General features: G+C 38.5%; 1 protein-coding gene across 1 annotated transcript in view; it reads left to right on the top strand.

Annotated features, from left to right (window-relative positions):
• Window positions 1-24,729, top strand: part of Taok1 (TAO kinase 1) — a 114,205-nt gene that overhangs the window by 48,488 nt on the left and 40,988 nt on the right. Inside the window, exons 7-12 of the mRNA XM_042691241.1 lie at window positions 3,387-3,500; window positions 7,731-7,822; window positions 12,509-12,602; window positions 14,741-14,822; window positions 17,523-17,690; window positions 22,385-22,588. Of these exons, the coding sequence (XP_042547175.1) occupies window positions 3,387-3,500; window positions 7,731-7,822; window positions 12,509-12,602; window positions 14,741-14,822; window positions 17,523-17,690; window positions 22,385-22,588 (754 nt within the window). The remainder of the gene's footprint in view (window positions 1-3,386; window positions 3,501-7,730; window positions 7,823-12,508; window positions 12,603-14,740; window positions 14,823-17,522; window positions 17,691-22,384; window positions 22,589-24,729) is intronic.

Here is a 24,729-nt window from a genome sequence, read left to right as displayed (position 1 = left end):
GAAAGTCATTATATATTGGATAAACAAATATTGGCTTTTTAAATTCATCAGCCTTACAGTTTAATGACCTTGACATTTTTGTAGTTTTTAGCTAAATAGCCAGTATAAACTTGTATTGATTATTCATGTATTAAGAAGAACATAAGAGTACACTTGGTCTTGTTTAGGATAATTTTTATTTTTACCTATGTATGCTAGTTGGTCTTCTAAAGTATACATACTTCATGGATTTGTAGTAGAAATTTAATTTGCAGACTAGAAGGTCTATTAGGGATCATGTAGTTTGTTTTTTTCATTATACCAGATGCTTCAGTTTATGGCTATAATTTCCTGATGATGGCAAAGCCAAATGAATTAGATCTAGAACTAACAATCTTTTGTCTTTTGGTGACTGATAATACTAGCTAGATTTGTTCCATTCATTCCATAACATGGGCAAGAACATTGTATGCTGAGCAAGCTAATTGATAAATGAACAATAACTTTTAAATTAAACAATATGTAATGAATTTTTAGCAATTACTAGGTATTTAGGGTTTCACAAAGAAACTAGCTTTTAAAAAAATTGTGTATGGCCGGGCACCAGTGACTCAAGCCTGTAATTCTAGCTACTCAGGAGGCTGAGTTCTGAGATTATGGTTCAAAGCCAGCCTGGGCAAGAAAGTCCGTGAAACTCTTATCTCCAATAAACCATGAGAAAACTGGAAATGACACTGTAGCTCAAGTGGTAGAGTACTAGCTTTGAGCTGAAGAGCTGAGGGACAGCGCTCAGGCCCAAAGTTCAAGCCTCACGACCGACAAAAAAAAAAGTCTGAACCGAGCACTTGAGGCTCATGCCTATAATCCTAGCTACTCAGGAGTCTGAGATCCTCAGATCATGGTTCAAAGCCAGCCCAAGCATGAAAGTCTATGAGACTCTTATGTCCAATTAACCACCAGAAAACTAGAAGTGGCGCTATGGCTCAAACTGGTAGAGCACTAACTAGCCTTGAGCAAAATAGCTCAGAGACAGTGCCCAGGTCCTGAGTTCAAGTCCTACAATTGACAAGAAAAAAAATTGTATTAGAGAAAGTACATATTAAACTACATAATAGAATCATTTTGAGTTAATGACTTATTTTTAGATGAGGTTAGTTAAGTCCAAGGGAAATACACATACTAGAAAATAAGGGAGTGATAATATTGGAATTAGAAGCTAAGGTTTTCTGGAATCCAAAGTACTTCCTCTGCACACACAAAAACATATCTTCCTATTTATAAAAAAAATAAAAGAAAAGAAATTAGACCTACTTGTTACTAATATGTACTATATTAAAAATCAAGTGCTGGATGGGAAGGGAAACAAAGGAGGAGGCTACAATGCTTGATAAGAAATGTACTCATTATCTTGCCCATGTAATTGTAACCCCTCTGTACAGTATTTTCACAATAAAAAAAATAAAAATAAAAATAAAATGCTTCACTGGACGCTCGTGGCTCACGCCTATAATCCTAGCTACTCAGGAGGCTGAGAACTGAGGATCACGGTTCAAAGCCAGCCTGGGCAGGAAAGTCCATGAGACTTTTATCTCCAATAAACCACCAGAAAACCAGAAGTGGTGCTGTGGCTCTAGTGGTAGAGCACTTGCCTTGAGCTGAAGAGCTGAGGGACAGTGCCCAAGCTCCATGACTGACCCCCCAAAAAAATCAAGTGCTAGGAAATGTAGTTTTTCTTTTTTAATTTTTATAAAGTTAAGTGTGTGATATAGAGCCCCATTGGACATACAATCTCATATAAATAACCAAAATTTTCTTAGACTGGATAAACAGTATGCTTATTATTTCCAAAGGTAAGATTAAAAAAAATTGGGGATCATTAATATTGATTATTCAAATATTGCTGTTTTTATTTGATATCTAGGAGAACTATACTAAATGTTTGAAAATTATGTGAATACTAATTTTCAGTTTTGAGGAGGGGGTTCTTTTTATTTTTCCTTTTTTTTTTGGATAGTACTTGGGTTTTAAACTTAGGCCTCATGTTTTTCTAGGCAGGTACTTTATTACTGAAGAATGCTTCTAGCCCTTTGTTGCACCGGTTATTTTTTGAAATAGAGTCTCCCTTCCTGCTAGGATATATGTTTGGACCTTTATCTTCCTATTTTGTACATCCTACTATAGCTAGGATGATGGGCACATGTTATTGTGCCCAGGTATTGGTAGAGAAGGAAGGGTCTTGCAAACTTCTGCCAGTCTGGCCTCAAATTACCATTCTCCTAATCTCAGTCTCCCAAATTACTAGGATTATAGGTGCGAGCCACTGGCACCTGACCCTTTTTTCTCTTTCTTTAAAAAAAAATTATAGGGCTGGGAAGATGGCTCAGTGGTAAAGTGCTTGCCTTGCATGCCTGAGGCCCTGGGTTCGATTCCTCAGTACCACATAAAGCAAAATGAAAAAAGCCGGAAGTGGCGCTGTGGCTCAAGTGGTAGAGTGCTGGCCTTGAGCTGAAGAGCTGAGGGACAGCACCCAGGACTAGTGTTCAGGCCCCAAGACCGGACGCGAAAAAAAAAATTACATATCTATATCTATATATCTTTGTTATCATTACATAGCTGTATAAAACTCGTTTAAGGGTACAGTGCATTTTGATCAACGTTTTTTTAATTTTTATTTTTTTTTGTTTTTTGTCAGTTGTGGGGCTTGAACTCTGGGCCTGGGCACTGTCCCTGTGCTCTTCAGCCCAAGGTGATCACTCTACTGCTTGAGCCACTGCTCCACTTCTGATTTTCCAGTGGTTTTATTAGAGTCTCACAGACTTTCCTGAGTGGAATTGCTTTGAATGGCAGTCCTCAGATCTCAGCCACCTGAGTAGCTAGGATTACAGGCTTGAGTACCAGTGCCTGGCTCATTTTTAAAATTTTAAGTTAAATATTATACTTAGGAATTTTTCATGTTGTACAGGGATTTTTAGTCAATTAAAACCATTGTTTGTATTGATAGAAACTCAAATATAGACCATATTTTGTAAGTATCTGATTTCTTTTTTTGTCCCCCACACTTTTTGTTACTATCAGTTGTCCAAAGGTGGGGATTCCTTTTGAATTGTCTGTATTTGCATACCATGTACTTTCATCAGGCTCATCCCCTCTCAAAATCCCACCTCAACTGCCCTCCCTAAGTACCTGATTTTTGTCTTTTTTACAGTTGTCTTCTCTTTTATAACATGTTTACTCTATATTTATTTGACTTGGGCATTTTTTGTTATCTGAATTCATTTTCACAATTGTGAAATTATTGTAGCACTTGATTATTTTTATTCCCTTACAAATTCTTAATCAGTTTTTATTATTTTGAACATAGTTTAGTGAAGGGAAGATAAGTAATTTTCTGTGTTTCTTAAATCCAGAGATATTAAAGCAGGAAATATCCTTCTGACAGAACCAGGCCAGGTGAAACTTGCTGATTTTGGATCTGCTTCCATGGCATCCCCTGCCAATTCTTTTGTGGGAACACCATATTGGTAAGAAGCGCCCTATCTGATATTGATCCTCATAACTGAAATAGGAAATGTGTGATTACAGTTGTTTTTCCAAATGTTGTATTGTTGCCATTTTGGACATTTTATGTCTCCTTTACATCTTCTGTTTTTTTCTTGTCCTTTTCCCTTTATTCTTTCTTTGCTTTCCTATTGCTATCTTAATTTCATTGGATATGAGAGTCAAAAAAAATCACATTCAAGTGAAGAACAAGATAAACATGCTAAGTAGTGATTTGTATGATTTTTTTTAATAAGTTTTTTATTGTGAGAATACTGTACAGAGGAGGGGTTACAGTTACATGAGTATGTTTTCTTTAAATTTAATTTATTGTGTGTCACTGATTTTAACATTGAGAGTACTTAAAAATGACTTGCTGGTTTGGAGGGTTTTTTGTTTTTCTGTTTCATTTTGACTTTTCAGTATTATTTCTTTTTTTTTCTTTTAATTGTGAAAATACCTTACAGAGGAGTTACATCTCTTTTCAGTGTTATTTCAAGAATAAATTATTTGGAAGGAAATCCTAGACATCATCTAAGTTCATCTGTAAATAACTTCATATGTATGTCAGCAAAATTTAGAAGAGTAATTTTTCAGATATGTAACTTCCATATGTACTCTCTTTATAAATTCAGAGAGTGATGACTTAGGTCCACTACATCTTCTTTCCTGCCGATCTTTGAAATTTTCCTTCTACTTTATAAAAGAAAGGCTTACCCATTCGAAATATTATAATGGTGTGTTGCTCGGGGATATAAAATCGAGACACAATTTGAGAACCATCAGGGCATAATCTCATGTCAAGATACTGTCTTCTTTGTTATTTTACTCTTTTCATTTTAATTTTAGTCCATTTTAAAAAAATGTTTCAATAACTCCATCTCTCCATTCTTTTTCCTTCTACCTCAACCAGTGCAGAATTTAGCCTTGAGACAATTGTTGTAAGGACATGTTTAACATGTTTTATTTGCATTGAGAAATGAAGTCAGACTTTTTCTGACAGAAAGTGACAGACTATTCCTGTTTGTCTGATCAGTAGGACCTGAAGATTAATTTTACTAATTAAATAATGTGGTACTGTTTTTAATAAATTGAATGAACCAGTTCTAAAGCTTCCAGTTTTGAGTATCATTAAAACATACATACAATAAATAATATATATGATATAAATATTTTGCAACTATATAGATAAAGTGTACAAGAAGATAAAAAGCTTTTATTCTAGGAATTAAATGAATCAACAAACCTGAAAACCACCACTATAAATGACCAAACATTTTTTTTTTTTTTTTTTTTTTTTGCGTCCGGTCGTGGGGCCTGAATTCTGGGCCTGGGCGCTGTCCCTCAGCTCTTAAGCTCAAGACTAGCGCTCTACCACTTGCCACAGTGCCACTTCCGGCTTTTTTTTTCTTTTTGCTTATGTGGTGCTAAGGAATCGAACCCAGGGCCTCAGGCATGCAAAGCAAGCGCTCTACCACTGAGCCACCTCCCCAGCCCATGACCAAACATTTTTGTACAGAACCTTTGTGTCTGTGTCTTTCTCTTTCTATATGATGCATGCATATAAAATCTATCTCCTGGCTATAAAAATGAGGTTTTTTTTTTCCTCTCATTTGTGTATCAAAAAAATGACAAACCTTATATGAAAAAAATACCAAATGCCTTACCACTTTGAGACAGTTTTCTTTTTGTGGGGAGTGGCAGTCCTAGAGCTTGAACTCAGGGCTTTGGCACTGACTATGAGCTCCTTTTGCCAAAGGCTAGCACTCTATCATTTGAGTCACAGTGCCACTTCTAGCTTGAATGGCTAGTTGGAGACAGGAGTCCCACAGACTTTCCTGCCTGGGCTGACTTCAAACCATGATCCTCTGATCTCAGACTTCTGAGTAGCTAGGATTATAGGCATGAGCCACCAGTACCTAGCAATGAAACAATTATCTTGAGAGTCATTATGGCCTAGAACCCCCTCTTCTCTGCCACAGCCACATCCTTTTCCTCTATTTCTGCAACAGCCCCTCTTTCCTTAGATTTCACCTTAAGTTTAACATACACAAGTAATGTAATGTATCCAGAGGTAAGCTGTCTGGTAGAATAAAATATCAAATGTTATTTGTTCAAATACTTGATGTTTCTAGCTATATAGGTTCTTTGTCCATCAGAGTTATTTTCTGAACATCTATCTATAATTGTTTCATGGACCTGTGTTCTATTCTTTAGTGCTTAGTTTCATGATTCAATTTCATCAACAATCAAAAGGTTTCATCCTAGCAGGGCCATCACTCTTTTAGTCCAATTGTACACAGAATCCAACAACTAAGGACTGACATAGGAGTATGAATAACTGGAAAAACCTGAAAATGAATTCTATAAGAGAATAAAGTTTAATGATTCTCCCCTTTAGAAATTATTAATATTAGGGGCTGGGAAGGTGGCTCAGTGGTAGAGTGCTTGCCTTGCATGCATGAAGCCCTGGGTTTGATTCCTCAGTACCACATAAGCAAAAAGAAAAAAGCTGGAAGTGGCGCTGTGGCTCAAGTGGTAGAGCGCTAGCCTTGAGCTGAAGAGCTGAGGGACAGTGCCCAGGCCCAGAGCTCAGGCCCCACGACCAGACCCAAAAAAAAAAAAAAACAAAGTAATTATTAATATTAGACATTTAAAGGCTCTGAAAAGTCCTTCAATAAAAAGACTCCACAAAACTATTTTTAACTAATTAACTTGGTAATATCCTAAACTTAACTCATACGTTAAAGAAAATTTGTGAAACACCCAATTATTGACAATTGGAAATGATTTATTGACATACTTGTTAATTTCTATATAGTGTATTTGGAACACAAGAATTAGAAACATACGTTAATTGGGACTGGCCACTAGTCCTAGTGAAACAGCTCATTTATGTGCTCATCTATACTTAATATAAAATATAGGGGCTGGGAAGGTGGCTCAGTGTTAGAGCGCTTGCCTTGCATGCATGAGGCCCTGGGTTCTATTCCTCAGCACCACATAAGCAAAAAGAAAAAAAGCCGAAAGTGGTGCTGTGGGTCAAGTGGTAGAGTGCTAGCCTTGAGCTGAAGAGCTGAGGGACAGCGCCCAGGCCCAGAGTTCAAGCCCCATGACCGGACCCCCCCGCCAAAAAAAAAAAAAAATATATATATCAAATGTAAGGTACTGTCAAGAATTTTAGCCGGGTGCCAATGGCTTCATGCCTACAATCCTAGCTACCCAGGAGGCTGAGATCTGAGGATCACGGTTCAAAGCCAGCCTAGGCAGGAAAGTCCATTAGATTCCTGTCTCCAATAAACCACTCAGAAAACCAGAAGTGGCACAGTGGCTTAAGTGGTAGAGTGTTAGCCTTGAGCTGAAGAGCTGAGGGACGGTGTTGAGGCCCAGAGTTCAAGCCCCATGACCAACCAAAAAAAAAAAAGAAGAATTTTAAACTTAGCTTTAGAAAAGAATTAGTGTTTTAGTGTTTTATTTTGTAACTAAGATACTTATGAAATTGATAATTGTGTGATCGAATTGTAAGCTGTTCTACCTACTTTTATCATCGAACACTTTTTTTTTGGGGGGGGGTCCAGTCGTGGGGCCTGAACTCTGGGCCTGGGCGCTGTCCCTCAGCTCTACAGCTCAAGGCTAGTGCTCTACCACTTGAGCCACAGTGCCACTTCCGGCTTTTTTCTTTTTTCTTATGTGGTGCTGAGGAATCAAACCCAGGACCTCGAGCATGCAAGGCAAGCGCTCTACCACTGAGCCACCTTCCCAGACCCTCATCGAACATTTTTAATTGGCATAGGGAGCCACACAAACTATTGCTCTTCTTTTTTGGTTAGTATGGCAAATATTTCTTAAATAAATTAAAGTAAATGAGGTTGTCGCATCAAGGAAAAGAGCTGACAGTATTTATTGCTAGCTGGAAAAATTCAGTATTTCACTCAAACCTTAGACGTCTGTAGTGAAATCCTGAGACAACCCTGCTCTAGAATTCTTTTGGGATTCTGTTACATGATAATGACAGATGATGAGAATGAATCTTAGACAGTATATATATTGCTAAATATTTACCTTAAAATTTTAATGTAGTTATTTCCCATTATAAAAATCTTCTGTTTACATATTAACATTCAAACCATATTCTCCATATAGACAATTCTTACATTCTGAACGATAATATACTTTTTCATTAGTATTAATTTAAATGAACTTATGTATCTTAGGATGGCTCCAGAAGTAATTTTAGCCATGGATGAAGGACAATATGATGGCAAAGTTGATGTATGGTCTCTTGGAATAACATGTATTGAATTAGGTAAGCATTTTTCTTCATTACTTAGTATTAAGTTTGATCAGTGTTCTACTATAGTTACCATACCATATTTTAATCTTATATTTGTATGTCAGTTCCTAAGGGGAACAATAAATCTGCTCAAGTTTTTATTTTGGCTATCTGGTATATATGTGTATATATATATATATATAATGTGTATAATATATATATATAGATAGATCATATATATATTTGATGTTAAGTTAAAAAAAATTTTCTTGTGCTATTATTTGTTAAACACATAGAACAGGGCTAGGAAAGTGGCATAGTGGTAGAGTGAGTGCTTTCCTCGCATGCATGAGGCCCTGGGTTCAATTCCTCAGTACCACATAAGCAGAAAAAGCTGGAAATGGCGCTGTGGCTCAAGTGATAGAGTGCTTGCCTTGAGCTGAAGAGCTGAGGAACAGCACCCAGGCCCAGAGTTCAGGCCCCATGACTGGTGGGGGAAAAAAGCCTACAACATGCTTTAATTCTTAAATGTACTATCTGTAGAAGGTCTCTAAAATATTTATCAGTTACTCCTAGCTAGGGTTTTTATAACTTTGAGTTAGATATGGAAATTAAGTATCAGGCTATATAGCATATTCTAACAGTTTTTATTTGCTTTTTTGTTTTTGATATATAAAATAGGGACTGTATCAGTAGGTATAGAAACTACCATAGAGGACTGGGAATGTGGCTTAGTGGCAGAAGGCCAGGGCTCAATTCCTCAGTACCACATAAACAAAAAGCCAGAACTGGGCTGGGAAGGTGGTTCAGTGGTAGTGCTTGTCCTGAATTCATGAGGCCCTGGGTTCGATTTCTCAGTACCACATAGTATAAAAAATTGGAAGTGGTGCTGTAGCTCAAGTTGTAGGGCGCTGGCCTTGAGCTGAAGAGCTGAGGGACAGTACCCAGGCCCAGATTTCAGGCCCCATGACCAACAACAACAACAAAAAAAGCCAGAAGTGGCACTGTGGCTTAAGTGGTAGAGTGCTAGCCTTGAGCAAAAGAAGCTCAGGGACAATGCCTAGGCCCTGAGTTCAGTCCCCAAGACTGGCAAAAAATAAATAAATAAACTACCATAATAGATTATTGCAGTTAGGGAAAGAGACTGGATTCAGTTTACTATAGCAGTTTTTGTTTTATGTACACATTCTATTGCTTGTAAGCAGAAGTATGCTAAAGCAGGAAAATATTATAACTTACATTTCCACTGTTAAGTGAGCCAAGTAAACAGTTAACTGAGGATTTTTAGCACTACTTCCTAGGTAGATACTAAGTCATCACTCTTTTGATTATGAGACAAAGGGAAAATGGTAACATTTGAGGCCATTTGCCTTGCCTTTTATGATTATTTTTCAATATAAGCATATATAAAATGATCTCTTCTTTTGGGATTTTTTTTTTTCTTGCCGGTCATGGGGCTTGAACTTCTGGCTTTTTTCATCATTAATTGGAGATAAGAGTTTCCTGCTTGGGCTGGCTTTGAACTATAGTCCTCAGATCTCAGTCTCCTGAGTAGCTAGGATTACATGGCTTGAGAGACTTCTTATTTCCAAGTAACCAAGGAAAGGATAGAAGTAGAGGTATGACTCAAGTGGTAGAGCTCCTGCCTTGAGCAGAATAATTAAGGGAGTAAGGCTCTGAGTTTAAGACAGACAGACAGACAGATACACACAGACACACACACACACACACACACAGAGTTTAAGACAGACATACAGACACACAGACACACACACACACAGAGTTTAAGACAGACATACAGACACACACACACACACACACACACACACACACGAGTTTAGTAGTAGCTAAAATTAGAATTGGAGGTAGAGACAAGCCTGAAGGTGCATACTTGTATTCCAGGCCTGAATTTAGAGATAGGAGGGTTGTTAGTTTCAAAACATAGAATAACAGAACAGTAAAATAATTTTTTTTGTTTTTGTCGGTTGTGGGGCTTGAACTCTGGGCCTGGGCACTGTCCCTCAGCTCTTCAGCTCAAGGCTAGCGCTCTTGAGCCACAGCACCACTTCCTGTTTTCTGAGTGGCTTATTGGTATAAGAATCTCACGAACTTTCCTGCCCAGGCTGGCTTTGAACCTCGATCCTCAGATTTCAGCCTCCTGAGTAGGTAGTATTACAGGTGTGAGCTACCAGCGCCCGGCAAAACAGTAAAATATTTTGACTGAAATGTCAATTGGATCTGCCAAATAAAGACCTCAATAATTATAGAAACAGATAAATTAGTTGTTCTATTCATTCAGAATTTCTTCAGTACCGCTGTGTTCTTCCCAAAACAATTAAATCTTAAAGCCACTGGATAAGACAGAATAGGTTAGGTATCCCTATCAGTTGATGAACCATGGTAGCCCCTTGGTAGATCTTAGAGTTCAAATGAGTAGATTTTTGATAGCCTGTTATGAGAAATCAGAAATTGGCAAGTGTACATAAACAAGAGTCTGATCCGGTGTAGAGATTCAGAGGCCTAGTCAGTTGACTAAGGCATTCATGCATGAAGGTGGCTTAACCAAGAATTATTAGAACCTAAGGGGGGGATGAGGAAGTGAAAGCACAGGGGAACTTCCCATTAAATAGAGCCAGTGTCTAAAGCGGGTATCCATATTTAGGGTCAGTCTAGCAAGTAACAAAGCCTAATAATATCTAGAGAATTCCCTAATGAAGGGAACCTCTGCAAGAAGTGACCTGGTTTGGGTGTGGTATTAGAAACAATGTATGAAGAAAGCATTCACATTGTTTGGTGAAATGGAATGGGGATTCAGAATTGAACAGAGTAAAGAGGACATTTTGGAAAGAATGGTGGCAAAGATGGGTGTTTGGTTACATAAGAAAGAATGAATTAAATTAAAAAATATAGTAAGTACAGTGAGAACAAAGTTTATCATTGTTAGAGGAGATCCTTACAAATAAGAAAAGAGGAAATTAAAATACTGTGGTGTTAGAATTTGATACATTATAATGATTCTTATTTATTTCAATAAATATAAATGTTTAATTTGTATTTATGCGTGTAAATGGAGGTTCTGAGAGCAGTGACACCCCAGTAACACAATACATAGTGCCATGCTCTTTGAAGAAATAGTCAATCCAGGTTCTAGGGTTGTTGGAAAGTACATACTGATCCCGAAACATCTTAGTGGACCAGGATGCAGGAAAGTAATCAAATAATGAAGTCACGTCCAAAAGACACAGAAGCCAGCTTTTATAAATAAACTGTTTTTGCCATACTGGTGTTTATACTCATGGCCTTGCACTTGCTGCAAGTTGTAAAATTGACATTTTACCACTTGAACCATGCCTCCAATCTAGCTTGTTGGCTGGTTATTTTTGAAGTGGAGTCATGCAGACTTTTCTTCAAAGGCTGGCTTTAAATGTGACTCATTGGATCTCAGCTTTTTGAACAGTTAAGATTGTAGGTATAAACTACTGGTTCCAAGCTCATAAGATATTTCTTAAGTACACAGAGAAAAAGAGAAACTTTACCATGAAGAACTCTGGTAGACACAATTTTAAGTGATCAAAATGAACTCTGTCAGTAACAACCGCCAGAAATTATGTGCCACCTCAAGCCCCAGGACTGACAAAAAAAAAAGAAAAAAGGAATGAGGCCAAATCACTACAGATTTTTAGATGTTAAAGGATAATAGGGAAATATGGTTAATTTTTGTCCTTAAGTTTGGCAACTCAAAATGAGCAAGTCATTTTAAGAAAACAATTGGTCAAATCTCATTTTGCTTCATAGAATATTTTTGGGACATTGGAATGAAACTTGAGTAGGGTTTGGCAATTAGAGGATATTTTATTTCAACATTAATTGTCTTAATTTAGTGGATATAATATGGTTCTTTAGGAAAATGTTCTCATTTGTAAGGAATAAACATTCAAGACCGGGCACAGTAGCTCATGGATATAATTCTAGGTACTCAAAAGGTGGAGATCTGAAGAATCATGGTTCTACGTTATCTTGGGAAAAAAAGTTAGCTGGTCCCCATTTAATTGTAACTGGGTATGGTGGCATACCTGTAGTCCCAGGCAGGAGGCCTTAAGTAAGAGTATCAGAGTCTGAGACCAGTGAGACCAAAAGGTAGGATCCTACCTGCAAAACAAACAAGGGCTAGGGGCATGGCTCAAATGTTAGAGTGCCTGCCTAGCAAATTCAAAACCCTGAGTTCAAACCCCAGTACTGCTAAAACAAACCCAAACCCCTTACACATTTAAGGATTATAGGGCATCAGACAAGTATTTTATTCTTTTTTTTTTTTTTTTGGTCAGTCATGGGGCTTGAACTCTGGGCCTGGGTGCTGTCCCTGAGCATTTTGGCTCAAGGCTAGCACTCTACCACTTGAGCCACAGCAACACTTCCAGTTTTCTGGTGGTTAATTGGAGATAAGAGTCTCACAAACTTTCCTGCCCGGGCTGGCTTTGAGCTGCAATCCTCAGATCTCAACCTCCTGGGTAGCTAGGATTACAGGTGTGAGCCACCTATGCCCATCTCAGTAACTTATTAATTGGTTCACTTGAAAAAGTACTTTGTATTTGGTGTGGCTTTTTTTTTTTTTTTTTTGGTATATTTGTCTGTTTTCAACAGAAAATGTGTTTTCATATACTTACTTGAGTGCCCTTATATAATTCCTATTTTAACAGGAAAGTTTCCTTTCTTTTACAGCGGAAAGGAAGCCTCCTTTATTTAATATGAATGCAATGAGTGCCTTATATCACATAGCCCAAAATGAATCCCCTACACTACAGTCTAATGAATGGTGAGTATTGCTAAGAGATACTGCTAAACATTGTATAAATGAAATGTTTTACATAATCCATTATCAAAATAATTTGATTTTATATAGATAAAATGTACTACTTGAAGAAGTTTTTAATTAGGTTTATTTTTACCTTTAATATTCATGTCTTCATTACATAACTATAAAAGACAGTTCAGATATAAAAGATAAATAATGTAACATGGATTTTACAAAAGTTTCCTTTAAACTTTTGGAACACATACAACCCTAATCATACAATAAATATACCAAAACTTTAAATATTTTATAGTTTAAGTGTATAAATTGTTACAACCCATAGTAATGAATTGTTTAGAATGTATATAGTATAAAATACAGATAAGCTAGTTGCCAGTGGCTCACGCTTATAATCCTAGCTGCTTGGGAGGCTGAGATCTGAGGATTGTGGTTCTGTGCCAGCCTGGTCAGGAAAGTCCATGAGACTTTCAGCTCCAATAAACTACCAGAAAGCCAGAAGTGGCACTGTGGCTCAAATTGGTAGAGTGCTTTGTGTGAGAGAGCTCAGACAGTGCGCAAGCCCCACAACTGACCTCCCCCCCCCAAAAAAAAAAAAAAAAAAAAAACCCAAAACCAAAAACATAACCAGGTGTGGGTGGCTCATTCCTAGCTACTCTGGAAGCTGAGATCAGAGGATTATAGTTAAAAGCCAGTCCAGGCAGGAAAGCCTTTTGAGGTTCTTATATCCAATTAACCACCAGAAATACCAAAATTGGAGGTATGGCTCAAGTGGCAAAACACTATCCTTGAGCAAATAGGCTAAAGGACAGCATGCAGACCCTGAGTTCAAGTCCCAAGGCTATCTGTATCCCCCCCCCCAAAAAAAAAAAATCCATAGGTAAAGTAATTTGACTTTTTCAAAGTAATCAGGTAATTAAAAACTTTGAGATCATTTTAGTTATAATTAAATGTTATTCAGATGTCCTTGATCATTTAGTGCATCTATGGTTTGATAAAAATAAGTTCATTCATGTGATGAAGTTTGTGGAGGCTATCCAGGCACCAGGGGCTCAAGCCTGTAATCTAGCTACCCAGGTGGTTGAGAACTTTGCCAACTCAGGCAAAGTCTCTTCAATTAACCAACAAAAAGTTGAAATTGGAAGTGTGGCTTAAGTGATGGATTGATTGTAAAAAGCCAAGTGAGTGCTTGAGAGGTCCTGAGCTCAAGCCCCAGTAGTGACGCATGCACACACTCCCCCTCCATGCACAAAGTTAGTGGAGAAATGAGTGACAATTTTAGTATGGGTGGTAAAAATTTATAATAGAACATTAATTCTTCAGATTTACTTAGCATTTGAGAATTTCTAAGGAAATGTCTAGCATACTTAATATACACTTCAAGATTTACAAATTGATATATAAATAGGGGTACTTAAAAAAATGTAATTAGTTGGGTACCAGTGGCTCACACCTGTAATCCTAGCTACTCAGCAGTCTGAGATCTGAGGACCAGTTTAAAGCCAGGAAAGTCCATGAGCCTTTTATCTTCAGTTAACCAGAACAAAACGTGGAATTAGAGCTGTAGTTCTCAGGGGTAGAGAGCAAGCCTTGAGCACATAAAGCTGTGGGCAGTTTCCAGGCCCTGAGTTCAAACCCTATGACCAACAACAACAACAAAAAATACAAAAACAACTCTCCAGAGTAGATAATGTTCTAAAACATGCTCTATGATACAAGGGCATATAAGAAAGAGAAGTGGCTTAGGGAAAGGAAAAAAGAAAACAAGACATAACCATTCTGGATTTGTATTAAAAGTAAATAAGTTTCCTTCTTTTTGTTTATTGAATGAATTCTGGTGTTTAAATATGTGGGAACAGATGTGTGTTTATGTTTGTATATATGTTTCAGGGCTTGAACCCAGGGCCTTGTATATGCTAAGCACACTATTCTGGATCTATAGTTCTAGCCCCAGGATTTGTGAATGGAAAATTTGGAATTTGATAAGATTCATTGATTATCTTAGATTAATTTTTTTGTGTGAAAGTAGTCTTTGACTTTTTTTTTATTCCCCTTCCCATTAGTAGGCATGTGCCTTGATTTGTGGATATGTTTTTAATGGAAATAGCAATATGTTCACTTGATACTTTCCTTTACAATAGGTCTGATTATTTTCGCAACTTTGTAGATTCTTGCCTCCAGAAAATCCCTCAAGATCGTCCTACATCAGAGGAACTTTTAAAGGTCAGTCTGTATAATATTTAAAAATCTGTTTTTATCTTTGAAAAATGATTTTAAATAATGTTATTCTTGAATTCTGATTAGTGATTAATTGTACTTACTGGTTTTAGTAAAATACTAAATTGTTTGGTACTGAAAATAAAATTCAGGGTCTTTTGAATGCCAGGTAAGCACTTAGCATACACACTAGTCCATTAAAATACTAATTTGTCTGTGTGCACATGTGTGTGCATGTGTGTACTAGTGCCAATCCCAGGGCTTGAACTCAGGGTGTGGGTGCTGTCCTTGAACTTCTCTTGCTCAAGGCTAATGCTCTACACTAATAGAACTACAGTTCTATTTCCTGCTTTTAGGGGGTAGTTTATTGAAAGAGGTAAAAAGTCTTACAGACTTTCTTGCCCAGCTTGCTTCAAATCATGATCTTAAGATCTCAACTTCCTGAGTAGCTAGGATCATAGGTGTGAGCCACTAGTGCCTTGCCTAATTTTTATTCTGTTGTATTTAGAAACTTGTTGTGTGAGCCAGGTGCCAGTGGCTCACACCTGTAATCCTAGCAACTCAGGATGCGAGATCTGAGGATGGCGGTTCAAAGCCAGCCCAGGCAGGAAAGTCTGTGAAACTCTTATCTCCTATAAACCACTAGAAAACCAGAAGTGGCACTGTGGCTCAAGCAGTAGAGCGCTCGCCTTGAGCTGACGAGCTGAGGGACAGCGCCCAGGCCCAGAGTTCAGGCCCCACAATCGGACCCAAAAAAAAAAAAAAAGTATGTGTCTGGTACTGAGGATTGAATTTGGAGCCTCACAATAGTAGGTATACATTCTGTCAGCTGAGCCATTCACTCTGCCCTTGAAACACATTTCTTAGATATAAAGGCAATTGTTTGGTTTTAGGGTTTTTGTTTTGTTTTGATTTTTGCAGTATTGGATTGAACCCAATTAGCATTTCCTAAAGAAGTACTTTATTATTATTATTTTTTTTTTTTGTCGGTCATGGGGCTTGAACTCTGGGCCTGGGCGCTGTCCCTCAGCTCTTCAGCTCAAGGCGAGCGCTCTACCACTTGAGCTACAGCGCCACTTCCGGTTTTCTGGTGGTTTATTGGAGATAAGAGTCTCATGGTCTCTCTTGCCTGGGCTGGCTTTGAGCTGCGATCCTCAGATCTCAGCCTCCTGAGTAGCTAGGATTACAGGCGTGAGCCACCAGCGCCTGGCAAGAAGTACTTTATTAGAGACATGTACCAGGCTTGTTTTTTGTTTTTGGTCAGTTATGGTGCCTGAGCTTTGGGTCTGGGTGCTGTCCTTGAGCTTTTCAGCTCAAGGCTACCACTCTACCACTTGAGCCACAGCACCACTTCCAGCTTTTTCTGCTTATGTGGTACTGAGGAATCGAACCCAGGGCCTCATGCATGCAAGGCAAGCACTCTACCAGTGAGCCACCTTCCCAGCCCCTTTTCTTTCTTTCTTGAGTTAGAGTTATAAATATTCTGAGTCCTTGGGTTGGTGGGATTTGTGCATACTAGACAAGTGCTGTATTACTGAGGTATACTCTTTTTATTTTAGTTAGTCATGGTAGTACATGCCCTGTAGTCTTCACCTACTCAGGTCTCAGAAATGAAAGCCAAAGTAAGTAGATACTCATAAATAGCAGCAAAAGCCATACTAAATCAGTCATGGTGATTCATATCCCAGCACAAAGGAATGAGAAGCAGATAAATTGTGTGTTTGTGGCAGCCTGGACTATCTGTGGTAATGAAGACTTTCAGACAAAAAAGGAAAAAGAAAGCCCTTTAATGTATCCATAAATTATGTTAGTAAAAAATAAGCATGATCAAATTTAGGAAAGGAGATGGAGAAATAACAATATCTATGTGTACTTTTAAATTTAGAAATATTAAAGTTAGTTTTGTATACAAAGACTGAATATTTTTAGTAGTAATATATGCTAAACTAAAGAAGTGGAAATGTGCCATTGGCTCATGCCTATAATCCAAGCTATACAGGAGGGTAAGATCAAAATTCAAGGCCAGCCAGGACTATCTTTAAATAAGCAGCAAAAAGCAGTGCTGTAGATAATGTTCATTGGTAGAGTATACTAGTCTGGTAAGCACAAGGACCTGAGCCCAAACCCTGGTACTGCCCCCCAAAATGAAAAATGTAACTAGCTCTTTACAATTTTCTAATATAAGTAAAAAATTCCTTTTAATTCATATTGTAATGATCCAATGAGCTAGGTAGGTATTTGGTTATTAGATCCCTTATCTATGTATAGTATTTGTTTGCCTGCTCCATAGTATGTATTTTCACTATACAACTTGTGGGTGGATGGGAGAGACTGAGGGAAGAGCTATTACTGTCCAAAAAGAAATGTACTCTGTACATCACTTTTATAACAACAACAAAAAATTAAGTGTCTTATCGAGATTTTTTAAGTCACCCAACTTTGGTGCTACATACCTGTAATCCTACCTTTGTAGTTTGAAGCAAGCTTCAGCAGAAAACTCTGATTTCCAATTAACCAACAAAAGGCTTGATGTGAAGTGACGCTCAAGTGGTAGAATACTAGTCTTGAGTGAAAAAGCCAAGCAAGAGCATAAAGCCCTGAGTTCAAGTCCCCCTGTGCTGCTTTTTTTTTTTTTTAAAGAACAGGCTGGGATTATAGAACTGAAAAAAAAGTTTCAACTTGAATTTTATTTTCTACCCTCTCTAGCACATGTTTGTTCTTCGGGAACGCCCTGAAACAGTGTTAATAGATCTTATTCAAAGGACTAAGGATGCAGTAAGAGAGCTAGACAATCTGCAGTATCGAAAAATGAAGAAACTCCTTTTTCAAGAGGCACATAATGGACCAGCAGTAGAAGCACAGGAAGAAGAAGAGGTAATTCCTAAAATAATTCAAATCTTGAGTTATCTTTGTTGTGTTTTTCCTTCTATAAAAATGCCTTTCCAAGAATTTTTCATATTAATTGTTCTGAAATTGTAATTACTTTTTTTCTCCCTCTCCCTTCCTCTTATTTCTCTTCCTTGATTCCAATTACAAATAAAATTTCATGCTAGCTCACATGCTTTAAACACAATCACATTAGAGTACACATTGGTATAATAAAGACTATAAGAAATCTTTATTTTTTTGCAGGCCGAAGTCCTGTCCCTGAGTTCTTCTGCTCAAGGCTATAATGATCTACCACTTTGAGCCAGGGCTCTACTTGTGGTTTTTGAGTGGTTAATTGGAGATAACCAGCACCCAGTTAAAAAAAAAAAAAAAAAAAAAAAATCTTTTAAAAGAATCTATTTATTGGTAGGGTTTTCTAAAGGAAGCGAATCAATAGAATATACATAGAATTATTAAAGGAGATTGGCTTTACATGATCAGAGTTGAGACAAATTTCTCAATGCCTATCTGCATAATGAAGAGCCAGAGCTCATTCTAAGAAGCCTCAAACCAAAAGGAACAGGTAATGATGTGGCCTCAGGCTAATGGGTGAAACCCTTGAAACTCCTTGGACAATTGGTAGTATTAAGTCCATGTTGAAAGTCTGATGTCCAAGGGCAATGGCAGGAGTGATAGATGCACCTGCTCAAGAAAAATCAAGGCTGTACATAGGCTGATGGGCTTGCTTCCTTTCACTTTTTTCTGAACCTCATAGCCTGTTGGAGGATGCTGTCCATATTCTAGATGTACTGTCCCTCATGCAATAGTTTCTGGAAATACCCTCATAAACACAGTCAAGCTGTCCCTTTCATATTTCTTAGCCAGTGAATCCCTTTAATAAAACCACAAAAGGGCTGGGAAGGTGGCTCAGTGGTAGAGCGCTTGCCTTGCATGCATGAGGCCCTGGGTTTGATTCCTCAGCACCACATAAGCAAAAAGAAAAAAGCTGGAAGTGGCACTGTGGCTCAAGGGGTAGAGTGCTAGCCTAAAGCTGAAGAGCTGAGGGACAGCGCTCAGGCTCAGAGTTCAGGCCCCACAACCAGACCCAAAAAAAAAAAAAACCCACAAAAATCATTTACTGGCCAGGCACCAGTGGCTCACACCTGTAATCCTAGCTACACAGGGGGCTGAGATCTAAGGATTACAGTTCAAAACCAGCCCAAGCAGGAAAGTCTGTGAGACTTATCTCTAATTAACCACCAGAAAACCAGAAGTAGTGCTGTGGCTCAGGTGGTAGAGCACTTGCCTTGAGCTGAAGAGCTGAGGGACAGCACCCAGGCCCAGAGTTCAAGCCCCATGACCATCCCCCCCCCGCAAAAAAAAAAAAAATCACTTACTAACTGGATATTTAAGTTCCATGGGGCATGCTGAAAATACTTGAAAATGTAGACTCTCAAAGTTGACTAAAAAATTATTATAAAGCCGGGCACTGGTGACTCATGCCTATAATCCTCACTACTAGGGAAGCTGAGATCTAAAGATCACAGTTCAAAGCCAGCCCAGGCAGGAAAACCATGAGATTTTTATCTCCAATAAACCACCAGAAAATCGGAAGTGGTGCTGTGGCTCAAGTGGTAGAGCACTAGCCTTGAGCTGAAGAGCTGAGGGACAACATCCAGACCCAAAGTTCAAACCCCACAACTGACCTCTCTACCCCCAAAAAATATTATTATAAAACCAGGCACCGGTGGCTCACGCCTGTAATCCTAGCTCCCCAGCAGTCTGAGATCTGAGCATTGCAGTTTGAAGCCAGCCCAGGCAGAAGAGTCCCTGTGAAACTCTTTTTTAGTTTTTAGGTGATTTTTGTTTTTTGGGTTTTTTTGTTTGTTTGTTTTGGCTGGTCCTAGGGCTTGAACTCAGGGCTAGGCATTGTCCCTGAGCCTCTTTGTACTCAAGGCTAGCACTCTACTACTTGAGCTACAGTGCCACTTCTAGATTTTTCTAAGTATATTGGAGCTAAGAGTCTTAATGGACATATTTCTGCCTGGACTGGCTTTGAACAGTGATCCTCAGATCTCAGCCTCTTGAGTAGCCAGGATTATAGGCAGGAGTCACCCATACCCAGCCCCATGAGCCTCTTATCTCCAATAACCACTCAAAAACCAGAAATAGAGCTGTGGCTCAAAGTAGTAGAGTAGTGCTAACCTTGAGCAAATGAGCTCAAGGGATAACACTCAGACCCTAAGTTCAAGCCCCACAACTGACCAAATAAAACAGTATTTATAAAACTACTAGGCTACTGTAATGCTACTATAAAACTACTGTAACAACAAGAAAACTTGATTCCTTTTAGTTCTAAATAATTGTCTTCCATCTAGATAGATAGCTCTAAAATACTTCACAGATGAGGAAAGCAAACCTCATTGTGGTTAAGTCATTGAAAGTAAAAACACACACATGTATTCAAATTTGTCTTTTTTTTTTTTTTTTGCCAGTTGTGGGGCCTGAACTATGGGCCTGGGCGTTGTCCCTCAGCTCTTCAGCTCAAGGCTAGTACTCTACCACTTGAGCCACAGTGCCACTTCTGGCTTTTTCTGCTTATATGGTGCTGAGGAATCGAACCCAGGGCCTCATGCATGCAAGGCAAGCACTCTACCACTGAGCCACCTTCCCAGCCCTATAAGTCTTCTTTTTAAGGCCAGTTTCTTTCTATAATATTTTATGGAGAGTGGAAATAGAATTGTTAGAGAACTTTCTTACAAGGAAGTATGTAAAGTGTTATTATGTGTTATGCTATCTTATTTGTGTGAGTTATGTGCTAGTACTGGTACTTAAATTTAGAGCTTCATGCTCTTGCCTAGCTTTTTCCCTCAAAGCTGACACTACCACTTGAGCCACACCTCTACTTCTGGCTTTTTGCTAATTAATTGGAGATAAAAGAGTCTCACAGATTTTCCTGCACAGGCTGGCTTTCAATTATGAACCTTAGATCTCACCCTCCCGAGTAGCTAAGATTAGAGACTTGAGCCAACAGTGCCCAATATAAAGCTGTTTTTCCTTTAAATCTTTTAAAAGTTTTTTTTGCTCTTGTCAGGATTGTAAGTCTTTGATTTTTTTATTGTTGATTTCCAGCGAGAGATCACTTCACCTTCTGAAACAAATTATTATTATTACTAATTATTATTGTTACTATTTTTAACAGGTACTGAGGCTAGAGGTCTAACTTTTCACTCCAGGCTAGTGGTCTAACTTTTGAGTCAGGACTCTCATCTCTGTATTTCGTTTGTTTGTTTTTGTGCCTCTCCTGGGACTTGAACTCAGGGCCTGGGCACTGTCCCTAACATTTTGCTCAAGGTTAGTGCTCTACCACTTGAGCCATAGCTACACTTCCAGCTTTTTGGTTGTTAATTGGAAATAAGAGTCTTGCAGACATTCCTGCTTGAGCTGACTTTGAAATTTGAGTCTCAAATCTCAGCCTCCTGAGTAGCTATGCTTATAGGCATGAGTTACCAATTCACATCTGGCTTTTTGGAAGATAAGAATTTTCCAAAAATTGAAAGTAAGTGTGTTGTGAACTTTTAATTGGAACTTTCTACCCTAGGCTGTTTTGAAACATGATCCTCAGATTTCAGCCTCATGACTCACTAGGATTACAGGAGTAAGCCACTAGTTCCCTGCTTAAGATTTTTCTTTTAAAAGAAAGAGTTTTTATTAACCACAAGAATCATTGAGAAACCGGGTACTGATGGCTCATGCCTGTAATCCTAGCTACTCAAGAGGCTGAGATATGAGGATCATGGTTCAAAGCCAGCCCAGGCAGGAAGGTTTTGAGACTCTTATCTCCAATAAACCACTAGAAAACCAGAAGTGGCATTGTAGCTCAAGCAGTAGAGCACTCGCCTTGAGCTGAAGAGTGCAGGGACAGCGCCTAGGCCCAGAGTTCAAGCCCCACAACTGATAATAAAAAAAAGAATCATTGAGAAATGAGCAAAATTTCTATTCCCATGAGATTCGTTATAGAAATACTTTTTAAATGTGCCCAAAACTATAGGAAAAGAGCTATAGTTTGGATATTACTCCAAACTAGGCTGAGGATATAACTCAGTAGTACAGTACCTACATAGCATGCACAGAGTGCTGGGCTTAATCCCTAGTGTTTTGTGTGTGTGTGTGTGTGTGCGCGCGCGCGCGCCCGTGCGCCCGTGCTTACATGTGTACATATATACACACATGAAACTGATTAATTGACTTTTTTTAAATGATTACATTTTTTTTTTAAATGTTAACCTGTTGGCTGGGTGCTGGTGACTCACTCCTGTAATCCTAGCTACTCAGGAGGCTGAGATCTGAGGATCCCAGTTCAAAGCTAACCCAGGCAGGAACATCTATGAGACTCTTATCTCCAGTTAACCACCAGAAAATCATAAGAGGTGCTGTGACTCAAGTGGTAGAGCACTAGCCTTGAGCTGAAGAGCTCAGGCAGTGCCCAGGCCCAGAGTTCAAGCCCCATGACCAGCCAAAAAAAAAAAAATTGTTGGCATCTTTGCTTATTTTTCTGTAAAATTTTGACAAATGTAGGGAATTTCTTTCAATGGGCAGCTAACTTTGTTTGTAAGAACTATGTACCAAGTAATATGTGTGCTAGATGTTTTAATCAAGAATTAAGAATAAAGATATTTTAATATGTTCTTTCTCCTTAGGAGCAAGACCATGGTGTTGGCCGGACAGGAACAGTGAATAGTGTCGGAAGTAACCAGTCTATTCCCAGTATGTCTATCAGTGCCAGCAGCCAAAGCAGTAGTGTTAACAGTCTTCCAGATGCCTCAGATGACAAGAGTGAGCTAGACATGATGGAGGGAGACCATACAGTGATGTCTAACAGTTCAGTTATCCATTTAAAACCTGTAAGTACTTGAATTTCAGTGAAAAAAATTCAATTTTTATAAATACATTTTTTCCATCTCACTAAAAGAGATTTCACTTGAAGTTTGACAAGCTTGGAATGTTTGTATATATAGCATTACTTTTGTTAATTTTTTTTCCGCTTGGAAAACTAACATTTTGGAAAAACTAAAGGAATGGAAAATTATTTTAAAATCTTAGAATAAAAATATAAATATTATTGGGGCTGGGAAGGTGGCTCAGTGGTAGGGTGCTTGCCTTGCATTCATGAGCCCCTGGGTTCAATTCCTCAGTACCACATAAGCAGAAAAAGCCGTAAGTGGCACTGTGACTTAAGTGGTAGAGTGCTAGCCTTGAGCTGAAGAGCTGAGGGACTGTGCCCAGGCCCAGAGTTCAGGCCCCATGAACCACAACAAAACTCCCTCTTTCTCTCTTGCCGGGCGCTGGTGGCTCACGCCTGTAATCCTAGCTACTCAGGAGGCTGAGATCTGAGGATCGCAGCTCAAAGCCAGCCCGGGCAGGAGAGACCGTGAGACTCCTATCTCCAATAAACCACCAGAAAACCGGAAGTGGCACTGTAGCTCAAGTGGTAGAGCACTCGCCTTGAGCTGAAGAGCTGAGGGACAGCGCCCAGGCCCAGAGTTCAAGCCCCACGACGGACAAAAAAAAAACAAAAACAAAACTCTCTCTCTTTTTCTCTTTCTCTCTTTTTTCTCTTTCTCTCTCTCTCTACCCTTCTTTCTCTCTCTCTATATATATATAAAATGTAATATTTTTTGAAAAATGTAAATTGTTATAATAAAGGTGATGTACAGATGATTTACAGTTACATGTCAGGTAAAGAGTACATTTCTTTTTGGACAACATATTATTTGAAGTTACCTACATGAGCTAGGCATGAGTGGCTCATGCCTCTGATCCTAGCTACTCAGGAGGCTGAGATCTGAGGATCAAGGTTCAAAGCGATGTAGGCAGAAAACTATGAGACTTGGGCTGGGAAGGTGGCTCAGTGGTAGAGCGCTTGCCTTGCATGCCTGAGGCCCTGGGTTCGATTCCTCAGCACCACATAAGCAAAAAAAAAAAAAAAAAAGCCGGAAGTGGCGCTATGGCTCAAGTGGTAGAGCTTTAACCTTGAGCTGAAGAGCTGAGGGATAGCACCCAGTTCCCAGAGTTCAGGCCCCACGACCGGACCCCCCCCACCCCAAAAAAAAAGAAAGCTATGAGACTTTTACCTCCAATTAATTAACAAAAAGTGGGAATTGGAGGTATGACTTAAGTGATAAGAGTCAGCCTTGAGGGAGAAAGCCAAGTATGCCTTAAATCTTGATTCTGTCCTTAGCATTAAAAGAAAGAAAATAAGACAGAAAAGTTAGGTAACTAATTCTTAGCATTTAATAGAAATGCCTTCTTTGTAACTTAATAGCTTATAGTACTATATAAAACATTAGGTATAGATGAGTGGGTTACAAATTATAGTATATACATCCAGTATATTACTGAACTGTAAAAAGGAATGAAGTTCTGATACATGCTATTATATGGATAAACATAAAAAATATGCCACATGGTAGCACAGGCCTACAGTCCTTGTATATAGGGTGCTGAGGCACGAGGATTGTGTACTTGAGGTTATCCTGGGCTACATAGTGAGACCTTATCTCCAAAACAAAAGCTAAATGACATGACATACATATAAGAGGACAAATATTGTATAATTAAATTTAAATGAAATATGCAGACTAGGTAGCTTCATATAGATGGAAAATAATTTAGAGGTTATTATGATCTGAATAAAAGGACAAATGGGAGTTTTTGTAACAGAATTTCTCTTTGAGGTGGTGAAAAAGTTTTGGAAATAATGATGAAAAACCAACAATGAAAATGTAACAAATGCCAATTAAAATCACTAAATAGGTAGCACATTTGTTATGCATATTTTAATACACAAAAGCTCTTAGAAATGATAGGTAAGCAGTAGTGTCTTTATTCATGTCAAAACAACTTTTTTTTTTCCTGCTGGTCCTGGGGAGCTTGAACTCCAGTGCACATTCCTGAGCTTTTGTACTTGAGGCTAGAACTCTACCACCTGGCCACAGCTCCACTTATGACTTTTTTTTCCCTTAAGTTCATTGAAGATAAAAGT

The sequence above is a fragment of the Dipodomys spectabilis genome, unplaced genomic scaffold (genome assembly GCF_019054845.1).
Source record: "Dipodomys spectabilis isolate Male_0828 unplaced genomic scaffold, ASM1905484v1 ptg000004l, whole genome shotgun sequence".
Classification (NCBI taxonomy): domain Eukaryota; kingdom Metazoa; phylum Chordata; class Mammalia; order Rodentia; family Heteromyidae; genus Dipodomys; species Dipodomys spectabilis.
This window is presented reverse-complemented; position numbering and strand designations above follow the sequence as displayed.